Below are 16,663 nucleotides of genomic sequence, written 5' to 3'. Positions count from 1 at the left end.
ACCGGCTGTCCAGCTTATATAGTAGCCAAAGCCACTTGGACACGAAGGCCGCGTTTTGCCATGCAACTGGCATCGCTGACATCGCAGCTCAAAGTCTTTGACTGCGTTCCAGTTTAGTGGGCCATGCCAATCCAAGCCAAGTCAAGTCAAGTCAGGCCAAGCCAATCCGATCCGATCCGATCCGATCCAAACCCATCCCATCCGTTGGTTGGTGGTGCCCACGCACACTTGGCACGTGCCGGGCCTAATTCGATTTGACTTTGTAACCGGTGGCTGAGTAATTGAAATGCGGCAGTCCACGAGGCGGAACAAAGGCCGTAAGCCAATTATGATCGCAGAATCCCACTTTGGGGCGTGGCTATTCAAATGGCAAGGGATTTCGATGGATACTGCTATTAAGCAGAAACTACAGAGTAAAGAAGGCCAATTCCCCGTGACTTTGCGCAAAAGTATGGAATATTTAATGAAAGGAGAATGCAAAGATCATTATTTTAATATATTAGAATTTAAAATTTAGAATTGAAATTCCTATAATTAAAATGTGAGCATATATATTATTGCTAGCGAAGTTATGAATTTGAGAACTTACATGTTTTAATTTCAATCAAGCACTCAAGTGATTTCTCGGCTAAATGCTGAAAACTTTATGCCACCCCTGGCAGCGTTTTTCGTATGATTCCCACATCATTTCCTCCTTTATCCCCGGCACAACTGCTTTGTTCTCATGAATAATTTGTGGAAACCACTTAAAGGCGGCTGCCCCTTCCCGTGCTCCTTTCCAATGTCGCTGGCGTTTTCTAGACGAATTCAAGTCAGAATTTTTTAATAGACTTCATCTTGATGAGGGCTCCTGGATACGGATGCGGATGCGGATACGGCTTACGACTGTTGTGATGAGGTGGGCTGGGCTGTGTGTGTGGGTGGCATGTGGGTGTCATGTGTGCCGTTCTCTTTTTACGGCACTTAAACGACGCATTAACGCGCACGCACAGCTGCTGCCACGCCCCCTGCCCCCTGCCCACTGCCCCCTGCCATGTAGCACCACCGACGCCCCCGATCCCCATCCCGATCCCGATGCAGACATAACCCCGGCCAAGTCAGAGGCAGTTGCGCCTTTATTACGGCAATAAACTCAACTTGGGCGAAAAGGGAAAAGTGCCGCGAATATTTCACGCAACTTGTTCAAAGTCGCTTCGGACTGCCCATCACAAAATGGGATTTCTGGGTAGCTAGGTAATAACAATCATATGTATATTCATTTTTAACTATTTTTTATCTATAATACTTCTTAGTAGTTATGAGAGATTACTAGACAGTTCATAAGTGCTTACTTACTTTCATTTATTTTCAAAGATTTGAGTTTGGACACAAAGAACTAATAATAATACTTAACTAAAAAATACATGTCTTTGTTCGTACTTCAATAAATTGGTTGTGGATATCCTGCAGTCGAGCACGCCGCGATGCTCACTTCTTCTGGTTCCGAAGTCCTCGACCCAACCTTTGTCGCTGTCAAACGGAGCGATTTTTTGTGCGCGACTTATTGTTGAAATTTCTTGCTTTTTAATTACTCGCTGGCACTCGTGGATACATATACATTATCCGCAGCTCTGGCGGCGAATCCTTTGCCTTCTCCCAGGGGACTGCTCTTTGATATGCTCCCCTTTCGGGCCACTCGAAAGTTGTGGGCACTCGAAGCGACTGCCATGTGAAGGATGGAAGGTGGAGGTGCCATCCAAGCTTTTAGGCGGATTAACCAATATAATAATTTCAGTAGCAAGTCCTCGCCACAAACTTGACAATGAAAGGCAGCCTGGCGGCCAGGAGGGAAGTCAAGTGTCAAAACAAATATGTTTGCCGCCTGCGGTTGCCGTTTGCAGTTTTCAATACGTGCCCGCACCCAGCAGCATGATTGTGCATTTAGTAGACACCACATACACAGCCTGCTCCAGCTGCTCCTCCTCTGAGGAAGCCCATCCACGGATGGCAATAGGCTGGCTCGTATGCACAGGCACATGGCAAACACTTGAGCCGCACCAAAGGAGCGAAGGAAGCGGCAGGATGCGCGCCAAATCCTTCGCCTGCAACATCATCATCGGCAGCGCCTGAAGAGCAAAACAGAAGGCAGACTGGCAACAATTTGCTGTAGTCGCAAAAAAGACGCATCTTGTTTTAATAAAAAAGGAAAAAGAAAGTTTCCTCTGGTATAAATTTAACCCAAATGTGTTTCATGCGGAGTTTAAGCTATAGCTGAGCATAGGAATAATACAGACTTCGAAGTAAGTGGATTTCAAATCAGTTTTTCTCCCTGTGTATGGAGCAGGGCTGCTCCGAACCCATTTTGTGCCATTTTATCGCCACCATCCACCAATCCATTGCGTGGCTGAAATCGCGTAATTGGCATTTTTAAGCAAAATTCACGCTTCAACACTTTTTCAAGTGTGAGCTGGGCGCAGCAGCAGGAGTGGCAGGATTCGCAGGACTCGCAGGATATGTGTTCCTGAACAGCCAGCAAGGAGTGGCTGGAGTGGCTGGAGTTGGGTGCACTTTGTGGTGGTGCATTCTTGCGGCGGGCTGCACTCGATATTTCTAATTAGTGAGTTCTAAGCTCTTTGCCCGCAATTTGCGACATTTATTAAATAATTTCTGCCAGCGGTGAGAGCGCATAATTGCACTGTGATTAGCCGGATTTATTGTGGTCTATTAAAATAGGCAATTGGGCAAATGCTAATGGAGCGGAATGACTTGATAATTTCCTGATGTCGCGTCGCCATAACATTCATAAATCACTCGAACTTCAGCTGCCGGTTCGCTGGCGGTTAAACCCGTAAGACCTATTAAATTGTAAGCCCATTGCAATCGTCAAGGTCAGGGACAAAACGCCAAGCCACTCGAAGTAACGGACGCTCAGGCACGCACCAAAAATAAGACATGGCCAGGTCTAGACCACGAAAACTAAAAAAGAGTTGAAAAAATTCGAATACAGTAGCCAAGAATTGCGCATGCGCAACGTCAATCGAAAGTCGTTGACTTGGCAACCATCGATGGCTGATCTAAAGGCGTGATCTGCATTGCCAAGTGGCTCGAAAAGTGTAAGTGGCTATAAAAGAGCCGTGCAGCTCCATGTTGGACATCACAAGCCCATTGGCCATCCACCAAGTGACACTCCAAAAACAAAACCAATCCATCAAGATGTTCAAACTCGTAAGTACAAGGAAGCAAGAGTTCATCTAACATCTAAACAAAATATGGCAAAATATCTTTTCCTACTTTCTGTTGCAATTGAGTTACTTCACTCAATAAACCATTTTGAAGTGATCATCTTTGAAAGCAATGATAAATTCTCCTGAATAATATATTTTAATATTATATTACTTATCACTTCATTGAACCTCGCTCCTTTTAGGCTGCTATCTTCTTCGCCGTTGTGGCCGTGGCTGCTGCCAAGCCCGGCATTTTGGCTCCTCTGGCCGCCGCTCCTCTGGCTTACACCGCTCCAGCTGTGGTGGGCAGTGCCGCCTACGTGGCGCCCTACGCCTCCAGCTACTCCGCCCACTCGGTGGCCCACAGCGCCGCCTTCCCAGCTGCCTATGCCGCTCCAGTGGCCGCCGCCTATACCGCTCCCATCGCCGCTCCCTTGGCCGCCGCCTACACCGCTCCCTACACCCGCTTTGCCACGCCCTACGCCGCCGCCGCCTACACCGCCCCCCTGGCCTACAGCTCGCCCTATGTGGCCCGCCCATATGTCGCCGCTGCTGCCGCTCCTCTGCTGCTGAAGAAGTAAATCGACGGACCGGGAACCCTGCGAAGGATATTGCCCCGTGAGCTTGGCTCATGGCCTGGCTCTTATTTCCCACGCAAACCCCAACTTGTGATGCATTAAACCTCTTAGAATCTACACATTCCCACTGATTTTTACTTATATTGGCAAGCCATTTATGGACTGAGCTCCTCCTGAAAGTTGGTGCACTCCAGTACAAGTAGAAGCACTCCAATTTGGAACTACTTTGAAGATTTTAAGCTGATATCCAGCTGACTGCAAAACCTCCACACAACATGTGAGATTAGGTTTTTTAGATTAGCATGCGAAGCATTGGCTTTCGCATATTAAAATGCTCCATTAGCGAGCGGTTTTTTGCGGCCATTTGAGCTAAGCGTTCAATTATTGCTATATGTCGAGGCTGCGGAGTGGGTCTGCATATAAATGAGCATGGAAACCTCTTTCATCTGCCATGAAATTGTTGGGCTCCAGCCGCAGGCTTCAATGAGTTTGGATACGTACGTACCTACATCCTGAAGCCTGCGAAAACCGAAATTGCCGCAGCAACCGCAAGCCACCAAAATATGGGTTAGCATCCTGCATCCTCCATCCTCCATCCTCCATCCTCAAACCTCAACCCTCAACCATCCAACTCAAAGCCAACAGCCCCACCTCAAGCCAAACAGACATCAGAGATGACAAGCCGGCTCGGAGCAGTAAATTAAAATTGACACCTGATGCTGACACAATTTGAGTGCTCCCGGTATCGAAGGCGGACTTGGGTTTACTTCGTTCCCGGCGCTAATGAGGCCTGAAACCAAAATGCGTCAACAGTTCTGCTCGGTTCAGTTGGGTTTAGTTTGGTTCGGGGGGCTGGGCTCCTTCTTCATGGTGATGATGACTTTGATGACATTCGAATACGGTGATCCGGTGCTCCATATATCCGTACTCAATTGCCACCCCCGAATCCAAGTACTTAATCATTATTAAATGGCATATGAAGTGCTCGGCTGAACACTTTAGTGAGCGGATTTCTCAAGAACATTTTGCTAATGAATTCGGGTGGTGGGTGTTTTTTCGGGGGCTCGGATTTCTGGCCTTGATGTGAAAGCTGATTGTTGAATTGTGTTGCCAGGTGCATATAATTCTAAAAGTAATTGTATTGGCAGCACAATCCTACATTTCAATGGAAAGACCTTTTGTAGGAATTTTAATTGAATGCCTTATTTATCTCCTAGCTGGTTGCTCATGTTACAAAGTTGGGGCTCCAGCAAACTTGTTATCATATAGGCCGTGACCGATGTTTGCTTTAAAAAGTTGTTCAGTTATTGGTTTTCGGGGTGGTTTCCTCGGCCAAATAAAGGCGAAAAAAGCAGATGTTTGACTTCATTGTTGACTTGGTTAAATGGCCGTGAATGACCAGCCCCAAAAGTACTACTCTGCCATTTGGGGCAGCAACAGGCTTCCCCCAACTTCTTTGCAGGATGTTTTGTGTGTGTTTTTGGGCAAGGAAGAGCAAAACGTTGAAGGGTTAAAAGTTTAAGCAGTGCGTGATTCCTGGCTTCCAGGACCCCTATTGCTCACATGTTTCCCTGTGCGAAAACTTTTTGCATATGCTACAAGCTGTCCGCCGGCAGATTACCGCAAATTTTGCGCTTGAATAATCGCTGGGCAAGGGGTGGCTCCTGGAGGAGCAGATGGGCTTGGGATCCGGATGAGACGGGTGCAGCCAGCATCCACTTTCATTACAAAATCTGACAGCCCGTAAGAAACTTCTTGCGGTTGCTTTTGTACGGCAAGCGCAACGAAACGTAAGCAGGTGCACTGAAAAAAACAATGCTGTCTACTAGACTTAGCCAAGAAATAATCTCCATTCGAGTGTGGCCAAATTTAATTAAATCAAATATTTATGGCCGGCATTCAGAGGTTTTCGTATAGCAAAACTCTACCTCTATTGAAATTAAATTTGTGGGAATTATTTGTTTGGTACGCAATATAACATTTAATTATAACAATTTCTTGATGTAATAACATAAATGTAATAACCAAAAGCTGTTTTAAGTGCTGCTACCACAAACAAACTTTCCACACCCATGTACCACTTCAAATTTGAGCTTAATCAAGTCGACCTAGGGTTTCGGAAGATTCGCAATTTGGCTACCAGATCCTAGCACGCACATTATAAAAATGACTATTAAGCTTTCTGCTAAAAATTGAATTTGCCCGTAAGGAACACGAAAAATACATCAAATCGTAGCGGAATTATTTTCAGTTTAAGTGCTGAAAGTAGGGGGCATAAAGCGAAGATGAGCAGCAACAACAAAGCGGAAATACCTCATTACAACAAAAAGTCGTTGGGATCTGCTGCTGGTGCCTTGCCATCGTCCTTTCGCGTCCTTTTGCTTCCTTTTGCTTCGTTTGCCTCCATTGCGTTGGAATTATGCGGCATTGTCTAAAAATGAGTTTTCGTTGCTTGTTGCTATTTTTACGTTTCATCGAACAAAAGCAAAGTACCTTGCTGAATGCGGAGTAATAACAAAAACAGGACGACGAACAGTAAGGACACGAGCGTGAACAAAGAGCTGAAAGCTGGCAAACATAAAGCATTAAGCAAGCTTCGGCAGCAAAGGATCTCGATGAGCAGCCGGCAAGACAGCCACAAAACACTCAGCGGAGGTAGCAGCGCAACGAACCATCACTGCGTCACTGCGGCAACCTGGGACACTCCTGGTGCCAGCCCTCCTCTGCCCCCCAGTGCATCAGTGCATCCCATGCCCATCCTGGAAGCCCCTCTGCGTAGTGGCAGGAGCACACAATACGCACGCATTTGTGACGTGTTGTGCACAGCAGCTGGCAGGCGACAAAAGTTGTGTAGGATACTTATAAGGATAGGACTAAGGATGGTCCGTAGTATCCTTAATACATTGAATTATCTTGGGGAAAATCCCAGACTTTTTCTTTTAATATGGGTCCTTGACATGGACTTTTTACTATATAACATATACATACCATACCATACAAAAGGTTAGTTAAAATCATAAATAAGTTCTTAATTGATTTCATTTTAATAGATCATGGGTTTCCAAACATGAAAACAAGTTTGTAAACTAACGAATACTTAAACGATTATATTTTTAAAGAATTCTTCAAAACCATTCCTTCGCTTAATTTTGCTTCTGTCGCCTGTTGAAAGTTTTTGCGCCCGGCAAAGAAATGCAGCCGGCTTTGTAGTTATGTGCATGATGGAGAAGCAGCTCTTTGCACCCCAACCCCAAGGTCTCCCTTCCCCTGCCTCCCTTCACCCGAATGGCATTCCAACCCCCTGAAATGCCCCTCCCCTGAAATGCGGGCTTACTGGCAGTCGTCGCATTAAGTGAAGCACGCGGCATGTTGGATCAAAATGAAGTGCTGACAACGCAATGCTGGCAATGTCCTGGAGGACAGGACGGGCGCTGAGTTCTGGACAGGATGAGGCTGCGGTGGGGTTGCGCCAGGTAAGCGTCTTAGCGCAGACCGCAGCCCTAAACAGAGGGATGCGATGGTGGGATGAGGTCCATGGCCATGGCTGCCACTTCAGTGTCCCTGCAACCCGGTTCCATTGCCCTTTAAAATCCCCATCTGGCACCTACTCTTCGGCTCCAACGGGCTGTTTAATTTACGCGCTGCTATTATTTTAATCTTTTGCGCTACACACAGCGTGAAATGACTTTCACCTGGCCCCGAGCACCGACTTCAAAGATATAGAAGCTATAGCTTCGGCTCCAAGTTGGGTTGGCCAGCGCCCAGAGGCGTCGTCTTGGTCCAAAGTATTTAGCACCACAAACAGGCACACACACGGACAGCAATGGGCGAATTAATAGGCATCCTCTAGCCATAATACTTTAAATTATACCCTATATATGCTCAACGGATTATATCTGAAGTAAAATAGATTATTACATTTTTAAATAAGTAGGTTTATGATTTCTAATACATTTCTTTAAATGTGAGGGATTATCCTTAAAATTTAAAAAAACAGCAATAGTGGTTTGGCATAAAAGAAACTCAGAAAACATTTAAAGCATTTAAAGCCACTAAAGTGCTTGCTACTACTGTGGCGATACTTTAGCCTCGTACACCTGTATCTTTTTGTCCAGGTGAGAGGGCCAAACGACAACTGGGGGCGTGGAAAGTGGAGCAAATGGGGCAGATGGTGCAGATGGAGCAGACGGACTGGGGGCCGCCGGAAGCTGCTGTCAGTTGGCTTGGCCTCAAGGTGCTGGATGCGCAGGATGTCTTGTTGTTACCCATCCCCGACACTTACCACTGCTTTTTATTGTTTTATGTGGCTGTCTTGCCGCAGTGAGTGGGTGGGGGAGTCGGTGGAGTGGAGTGGAGGAGTCCCTCCACCGCTTGCCACTTCAAGGTGCAAAATGTACGACGTGCGTCGTTCCGTACATCATCGCATGCTTTGTGCTCTCAGCACTGAAATCTTTTACAATCAACATGAAGCAGCAGCAAAGCAATTTTGTAGCCAAAAAAGTAAAGGAAAAAGCGAAGAAAAGACAGCCGAAGCGAAACGGGAAATGGCGGGCTGAAAAGCGGGGCAAAACCGGAGCGAACATAATGCCTCAAATCATTTTCATTTCTTGCATGCGCTTGTCTGCACAGAACTGCCTCAAGATGAGGTCCTAGCTCTGGGGTCCTTGGATACTTGGATCCTTGGCTTCTCCTAGTAGTTTGCCCCATTTACGCGCTTTTCCCCTTCGCCTTCCTCGGCAGCTTGTGGGCGTTTTTACTGCTCCGGCTCTCAAATCGCTTAAGCTGGTGCGGAGCCATCCCCCTAGACTCCCCCAACATTACAATATTTTAAAAGATTTACTGACCATGTATTTTCAGCTCAGCCAGCAAAGTGCAAAAAGCTGTAAAATATTGCGTATACGCCAAAGTGCCACCTGAGAAGCGCACAGCACAAAGTCAAATCTAACAAAGCATAGCTAAGCGTTTGCCGGCAACTTAACTCGAATGGGGGAGAAGCCCCAAAAAAGAGTTGGAACTAAAGTTTTCCCTTCCGGGAATTTATGTGCTCCAACTCCATTTCGGAGCAGGTAATTTTTAGTTATGGGATTGAAGGAGTATAAGCGAGTGTGTCAAAAAATATAAATCGCAGGACCAGAGGTAACTGGAAAAGCTGTATTTATTGTTGAAGTAAAAATAGGGCGATAAAAACATATAAAATGTACAAGCTACGAAGGCCTACATATATATTAATCAACTTTCTGAAGTTGTACAATTCCTATAACTTTCCCTGCTTTAACTTATTCCTCCAATTAACGAACAAATTTGGTGTAGTTTTTCCTAGAAAAATCCCAAGGAATACGAGGTGGAGCAGCAGCCAAAGCTGCTTAAGCAAAAATAAATAGAATTTTTAAGTAAATTGAGGCTGGCAACTTATTTGGCTGCGAGAACCAAGAGCAAGGAGCAGTGCCAACACTTTTGTTCCAAACTTGGCCGGCATAACTCACCCGAGCACCAGCAGATGGAGACGGAGCTGGAGATGGTGCGGTGCATCTTGGTTGGAGTGCAAGTTGGTGCCACCGCACCACCAGTCGCGCAACAAATGGTGCACATTACAAGGGCCCAAAGCTACTTTGCCAACGCCAAAGGAGCTGCCACGTAGCGACTCACATATTTTATTATCTGCACCGCCGCCACCAGGGGCGTGGCGAATGGGGGCTTTCCGAAGGACTCCGCCACGGAGGAGCAGAACCTTGTGTGTGCAACATGGCGCACAACTTAAGCGGCGAAGACAAATTTTTATTGCCACAAGCCCAAGTCGATTTCGATTATTGACTGCAGGCCAAACTGTTGCACAAGGAGCAGCCACTGCAGACAGGAATGGGGGATTCCCCCATTCGATTCAGGTCCATTCCCAATCGGATCCTTCTTTCCGGCTGCCAAGTTTGTGTGTCTGTGGCTGCCGTCGCCGTCGTCGTCGCTCATTTGAGTCACATTTTATTATTTTCGTGCATTTATCGTATGCTCGGTGGCATTTTATTTTATTAGCGTGACATTTCAATTGATAGACCCTCGGGTCCGTACTTAACCGACTCAATTTGATTTTGCAACCAAACTGTGCGAATGGCAGCTGCATTATCTGAGTGTTTGAATGGGGTCCTTAACACATGGAGACATTTTTTATTCTTTGGATGTTCGGAATAAAAAATCTGCCCCGATTTACCATAAAATATTTTAAATCAAAGAGAGCTTCTTAGAAGTCTGTATATACAAGACTTTAAAATATACACTCCTTAAGCGCACTTTCCACCGAAATGGTCACACTTATTTTCCAATACTTTTTCAAAACCACGGTGGCAACGCTTTTAATGTCATATTTTAATTTGTCGAAGTGCAAACTAACATTCAGGCATTTTCATTAACGCTTATACTTTGCACGAGACATATACTATTTCAAGGAGTTTTTTTTTAGTAAAATATAACGAGAAAACTAACATAAAAGGTTCGCTTATCGAATTGAATCATTAAAACTATGGTGTACACCGGTTACGTGAGCAACGGATTGCTGGCTGCTGAGGAAACTGGTAAGCCCACAGTATGGTTTCGCCCATCATTCTTTGTATGCTCTAAATCGCGAAATTATAGGATGGGTGCCGTATGAAGATCCCAATGACTGGAAGCACGGCCTAGCCGTTTATGATGGCTTGGAGCTGATGAGCGGCGATGAGCAGGAGCTGCAGCCCTCCTTGAACCGTGTGATGAGAATCATCGACTACGACCTGGCCATGAAGCATCCATTGGAGCATACCTGGACTTTGTGGCACTGGGAGAACGATCGCACCAAGTGCTGGACCGAGATGCTCGTCGATGTGACCAGCTTCAATACCGTTGAGGACTTCTTCAGGTCAGCTACATATTCCTATTCCTAATACCTATATCCTATTTCAAACTAATTTGTTTTGACAGCGTGTACTACTTTGTGAAGCCACCATCGGACCTCAAGATTTTCAATGACTATATGGTCTTCAAAGAAGGTATTCGGTGAGTTCTACCCGTCTTCCATTTGCGTGCCTCCTTTATATAGATCCCGATTTAGTCCTATGTGGGAAGATGATGCCAACAAGGAGGGTGGTCGTTGGATAATGCTCTTGGGCAAGGCCTCTAGGACCTATATAGATAAGATGTGGCATGATTTGGTAAGCCACTTGGTTGTACCATGAAGTTAAGCTCAATGCATTATATAGCATATACCATTAGCTTTTGTGCATGATTGGCGAGTGTTTCAATTACACGGACGAGATATGCGGAGTGGTCATCAATGTACGCAACAAGGTTAATAAGCTATGTGGGTATATGACAGCATTCCACATTGGGGTATCTCAAAGGCCAACTCTCTTTACAGCCCTTTGGACAAAGGACTCGCGCAATGTCGAGGCCGTTCTATCCATTGGCAGACAGATGAAGGAGCTGCTGCAACTGGGCGATATGGAGATCCACTACCAGGTGCACAAGGATGCCATGGTACACCATGGACCCAATGTCAATGCCATCTACAAGTTGTAGGCCAAATGAAGGCCAACTTCCCAGGGCGCCATCGTATATGCCCAGTTCTTGGTCAGAAATGTGCATCTACGATACCACAGAATATCCACGCGCCAATACTTTTCGAGATAAATAGCGATTGTACCATGAATAAAGCATTTCGTAGAGCAGTAGAAACAGAAACTACTTTCTGGCCACGATTCGTCTCCTGGTGTCCTGGGACTACCAGAGTCGTCTCACGTATTCGCCGGCGGAGTGGGAAACACTCGCTTCACTACGATTATCCTCGGCGTCATAATTTTGGGCGACTCTAGCCATCCTTTAACGGCTGCCATCCCGCGGCAAGTGCTTATTTCCTATGCGTGTGCGTCGTCCTTTCAGGGCTTTTGTTTTCCCTGCTGCTGCGCATAGCAAATTGTGACCAATTTATGGAAATATGCTTGGGAAGCGTAATATCCTCCATTTCCAGGAAAGTGCTGCTCTCTTAGCAGGATTTTCATGCTTAGCTTATTTGCTCAGATATGTTTTCTAAAGCTGTCAAAGGTATTTTTTGTACTGATTATAAAAAGAAGATATTCCTGGAAATTACAATACCACATTTATAAATATTTTAGAACACCTATTATATGTACAAAATATACGGACCCTGCGATGTCATCACTGATGCCCATGTGAATCGTATGATTTGATTGCTGTAATTTGTAAGGATTTTGCTTTTATTGTTTTATTGAATTATGAAGTGGCAGCCACCAAATGACTGGAACGTGATACACTGCACATGGGGTTATGACAGTGCCAATGGCAGCGTATCCCTGGCATCCTGTCCATCCTTCCGGCGCTGTCACCCTTCGCCTCTCACCCGCCGAACGAATCCTGCTGGATACGAGCTGGATACGGGATTCCTTGGCGCTGATGAATGCATGCAGTTATTCGGTTCGTAACGTGAATTGATATGCCAACACGTACGCGGACTTCGAGGAGCAAGTGATGTGGAGGACAGGTAACAACGTGGAATAGGGCAAATAGTTTTCCCCAAGCCAAGCACTTAAAGAGCAATTTAATAACCGCTATAAAAGGTTTTCTTTTCGCCGGAGAAACAAAAGCCGGCCGGGGGATTCCCCTTCCCTTGGCAGCGGCAAAAGCAAATAGAGGATAACTGGACAAACACAAACAGAGAATATCCGGCAAAGGGCAGCAGCAGCACTAATGTTGCAGAGTTCTCTACTATATTAAATGAAATGCAAGCTTAATTGAAAAACGCTGACTTGGCTGCACGGCAAAAAATGCTATAGTGCATATGGTGCACTAGGATCGACTTTATACAGTCTTAATGTTCAGTTATGTTATGAATATAAGGAATTGAAAAATAAAAATGTTAATGCTTGAAATCGCCCTACAATTAAATGAATTAATATAAGATGTTTCTGCCTTTAACTTCCCAAAATATAGTAACTAAATTGCTATTATTAATAATACAACCATTTCTTGAGTAATTATTTTTAGCATGTGCTTCAGTGTTTTTATTTTTGGATTTTCTTTGCCATCCTCCTGTTGCTGCAATGCGAGCTACGTAGCCTGTTGCAATTTTAATTAAACGAAAAGCGTAAAATGTTTGACCATTTGCACCGTGCCGTGATGTTGGTCCGGATTCGACTTCTGCTGCCTGGGCTGCATCTACCAATTGTCTTTGGCACGTAAATTTTCTTTGCCAACAAGCTCGAAATTGTTTGGCCCTCCGCTGGTGTCCTGTGTCCTGTGTCCTGGACGCCCGAGTCCTGTTGTCCTGGTTTTCTGGTGCTCTGGTGTCCCCTTTGCGCTGCAAAGCAAATTAATTGTCTGTTTTTCACATCAACTTTTGTCGGTCTCCAGTTGCCGCTTAGCTTCCAGCTCGCGGAGCTCTCGGGAGCTCCTCCTGCTCCAGCTGGAGGTCCTGCGGTCGTCCTGCTCGTCGCGTCTTTCCAATTTTCAGCTCGCTGTTTGTTGCGTAAATTGCGGCCGTTCTGCTTGTAATGGTCAATCTCCCCCAATTTCGCCCAACGTCGCACTCGAATTTCACTTGGCCATCGCTTAGCTCATTTGCTGCCCATCACTTTTGGCGCAGGGGTTCCCGTTTCCATTCTTGTCATAATTCAAATGTAATTTACCAGATACCCACCGTACACCCAAACACAGAGACACTAGACTTCCCTGTCGCTCATAATTAGTTTTTGATTAAAGATGTTCCCTCAGTCCCCCCAAAAAAAGACATCGCCAACTTGAAGCTCGTTGCTTTTCTTTTGTGGGGGAAAATTATGGCGCCGAACAAAGAGGGGTAAATGTTGGCGAAAGCTCTTGAATTTAAATTTCAATTAAATTTAAGTTTGAAAAATATTTTTCTAACAAAATGAAGTGATTGATGCTGGGGGAGCTTCTACTTTCAATATATTTCCACGACATCCTCTTGGTTTTTCATGCGAGTTTTCCTATTTTCTCTAGCAAATAATTCTCCCATCCAGCTGCAATTTCGTTTTCCATTTCGTTTTATTTATTGGCATGGAATACGCCAGAACTTCGAGTGCAAAAACAAGGGTGAGGTACAAGCATATGTAGATCTGGGAATGCAATTAAAATAACGAAAAGTGGAAAATGCAATAAACACTTTTCAGTTGCCCATGGCTGTGAAACACAGGCGGCAAATTAACTAGATTAACTCATCGATGGATGCGGCAAATCTGTTGGCCACTTTGTATTGGCCATGCGACACATTCGCAGCTAGCCAAATAAAATTTAAGCCATTTGGTTTTGGGGCAGATTAAATCGAAACATTTCAGTGTGTATTTTGCTGGCAGTTGTTGGCGATTTGCATTTTAAAATAATGACTACATAAAAAACTAGTTAAAAGTTGACAACAATGAAATGTCAAAAGCGCTGGAAAACTTTACGCTCCATCCCCGAGAAGTGAGTCGGGTAAACTTTTTTGTGTCTTTCTGTTTAATGCGACTCCAGCCCGTGTAGACCCACCTATTTTCCGAGCCCATCCTTTTGCGCCAGCTCTGCGAAATCCTTTTACCCCTTTTGTTTTGCCCGAACAATAACAGCAAATTTTTCTAAAATTTCATGTCGCCCCCTAACCACCCACCGCCTACCGCCCCCTGTCTGCCACGCCCCCGGGCTAAGCCCTGCCCAAGCTATTTGCAATTTAACTTTTTCCCCCTCATAAACATGAGGGGGAATTTGGGGGGTTTCTGGGGCCAAGTCAAAACAGGGACACGTAGCCCAACTCGGCTTTAGTTTTTAGTTGGCTTTTATTAACTTTTGTCTCTGTCTGTGTGCTGTGCTTTGTGTGTGTGCGTGTTTTGTATCTGTGTGAGCACTGCTCTGGCATTTCCACTTGTTTTTTGGCATTAAAGTTGCACAATTACCGAGATTTGACACTAAGACGATGGCGGTGCTCTGGGGGATTGGAGGATTGGGGGATTCCCACAAACTGCTCGACCAATTTACAGTAGTGCTCAAGTTTCAAAAAATCAACAAGGGAAGCCACTCCTTGGTGTTGTTATCCACCCATTTGAAAGTACTATATGTAGCCAGCAAACCCGCCCGGCGTTCTGGTCAATTTAACTTTGCAGGCTTAGGGGGTCCTCCGCTTCCTCTTCATACGGGTGGTGCGGACTTCGACCAGGGACTGATAGAAGCATTCCGGCGGCGGTGATATGTCGATGTACCAAAAGTAGGCGTTCACAAAATCACTGCGTATGGAATTCCGCAGCACTGCATCCGCCAGCATCGCGTAGACGCCACGGGCACGCAGCAACTGCTTCCGGATGGCCATCAAGCGACTGCTCCTGGTGGCCTCGTCGCCGTTAGCGTTCCCGGCCACCGCCTTGTACAGATTGCCAAATACCTGATGGAACATGGTCTACATGGAGGGGAACGAAGAAGTTAGGGCGATCTAAAAACGAATCTAAGCCCCACTAATCCCCTGTTCCCAGTGCTAAAATATAAACTTTATGGTATAAATATAAACCAGTTGGCTATTACCCAGCTATTTCATACGAGTGTATACACGTCCACTCACAGTGATAGTCAAATCAGCGACGCTCATCCGATGGAAGTCCAGGCCGCGCTCCTCGGTGGCCATGACGAAGGCGAACTTGATGGAGGCGGGCAGGGCGAAGCAGTAGCACTGCTGGGCGCTCATCAGGCGATACAACATGACCATGCAGTTCAGGGCAATGAGCGAGGCGCCGGGCGAGGAGTCCTGCCACTTGGGCACCAGCACAGCCCACTCCGCCGGGTTGGGATCCTCGTCGACGGTCATCCTGCCGTAGGCAAGCCATCGGTTACTGAGCGATGCCTGGAAGTACGGTGGCAATATCATATCCGCGCCATGGAACTCCACGGCCAGAACGAAGTCGAAGCGGATGAAACGCTGCCCATTGCTGCCCCGCTCCAGGGCCACCACTTGGTGGACGAAGGGCACGTGGTTGAGGCTCAGCACCGAATACTTCATGTCGTAGACCCGTCCCGTGCACGGAGATGACGCGCTCTTCAGCTTGGAAATGGCCCGATGCAGTTCCCGCTGGAGCAGAAGGTTCAAACACTTAACATTTACCGCATTCCCGAAGAAGAACGGGTGCTGGCAGTTGGTTCTGGTCAACTGCACACTGCGGTTCTTTTCATCGTAGGTGGGCACCACTGCCACTGGCAGTCGAATGGGCAGGAAGATCTCAAAGTTCAGCGGCATGTCCAGGTACAGGTTGTCCACATAGGAGGCTGCTCATTGGGGGCACGTGAGCAATGTGCTGGAAGAGATCGCTTCACCCAACTCACCCGTTTTGTGGAGCTGTCCCAGTTGGTTCTGGAACACCGCACCATCCTGGAGCAATTGCTGCTGAATGGCCAGGGATAGCATGCGTGAATCGTGGATGAAACGCTTGTGGTCTTCCTTGTCCACCGTAAACTCCAGGGTCATGTTCTCCATGACTTTCATAAAGTTGTACTGCTGCATGCTGCAAAAGTTTTCACTTCGTCAAGTGCAAATTCCTCAAGGAAGAAATTAATTAATTCTATATAATAAAGGGACCTTTTCGGTAACTCTAATTTCCAAATGACAGGAAACTCAATAGATGAGTAGGGAACTCTGGTTGTCGATAAAGCTACATATATTTAAGTGTTGGTAATCGATAATCATAAAATATCTGAATAAATAAAGTTAATAATTTAACTATTATTCATATTTTTCGGCTTGATTGAAGTGCGCCAAGTAACGCTTAGCTTCTTACTAGTTAGTTTATATTAATATGCGTTTGTATAAAAACATTTTCTTTGACTATTTGGACTATTTGACTATTAGAAACCATAAAAATACATGCATAATATTTA

The 16,663-nt window shown here is 45.8% G+C and overlaps 3 protein-coding genes across 3 annotated transcripts; 2 read left to right on the top strand and 1 right to left on the bottom strand.

Moving 5' to 3' along the window:
• The first annotated feature begins 3,125 nt into the window (after positions 1 to 3,125).
• Positions 3,126 to 3,863, top strand: LOC6544391 (vitelline membrane protein Vm26Ab). The gene is made up of 2 exons (XM_001971656.3): positions 3,126 to 3,204; positions 3,407 to 3,863. The coding sequence occupies exons 1-2, from the start codon at positions 3,193 to 3,195 to the stop codon at positions 3,782 to 3,784; spliced, it is 390 nt and encodes a 129-aa protein (XP_001971692.1). The 5' UTR covers positions 3,126 to 3,192; the 3' UTR covers positions 3,785 to 3,863.
• A 6,293-nt stretch (positions 3,864 to 10,156) lies between these two features.
• Positions 10,157 to 11,469, top strand: LOC6544390 (eukaryotic translation initiation factor 4E1). The gene is made up of 6 exons (XM_001971655.3): positions 10,157 to 10,341; positions 10,403 to 10,661; positions 10,724 to 10,798; positions 10,854 to 10,953; positions 11,015 to 11,102; positions 11,160 to 11,469. The coding sequence occupies exons 1-6, from the start codon at positions 10,290 to 10,292 to the stop codon at positions 11,318 to 11,320; spliced, it is 735 nt and encodes a 244-aa protein (XP_001971691.1). The 5' UTR covers positions 10,157 to 10,289; the 3' UTR covers positions 11,321 to 11,469.
• A 1,420-nt stretch (positions 11,470 to 12,889) lies between these two features.
• On the bottom strand, positions 12,890 to 16,293 carry LOC6545806. Its single transcript, XM_026978103.1, is given in 6 exon segments — positions 12,890 to 12,959; positions 12,961 to 13,047; positions 13,049 to 13,098; positions 14,901 to 15,197; positions 15,357 to 16,054; positions 16,112 to 16,293. Coding segments are annotated over 6 exon segments (1,380 nt in total). The 5' UTR covers positions 16,290 to 16,293.
• Between the last annotated feature and the right edge of the window lie 370 nt (positions 16,294 to 16,663).

Source organism: Drosophila erecta, unplaced genomic scaffold (genome assembly GCF_003286155.1).
Source record: "Drosophila erecta strain 14021-0224.00,06,07 unplaced genomic scaffold, DereRS2 tig00000021-arrow-pilon, whole genome shotgun sequence".
Taxonomy (NCBI): Eukaryota; Metazoa; Arthropoda; class Insecta; order Diptera; family Drosophilidae; genus Drosophila; species Drosophila erecta.
This window is presented reverse-complemented; position numbering and strand designations above follow the sequence as displayed.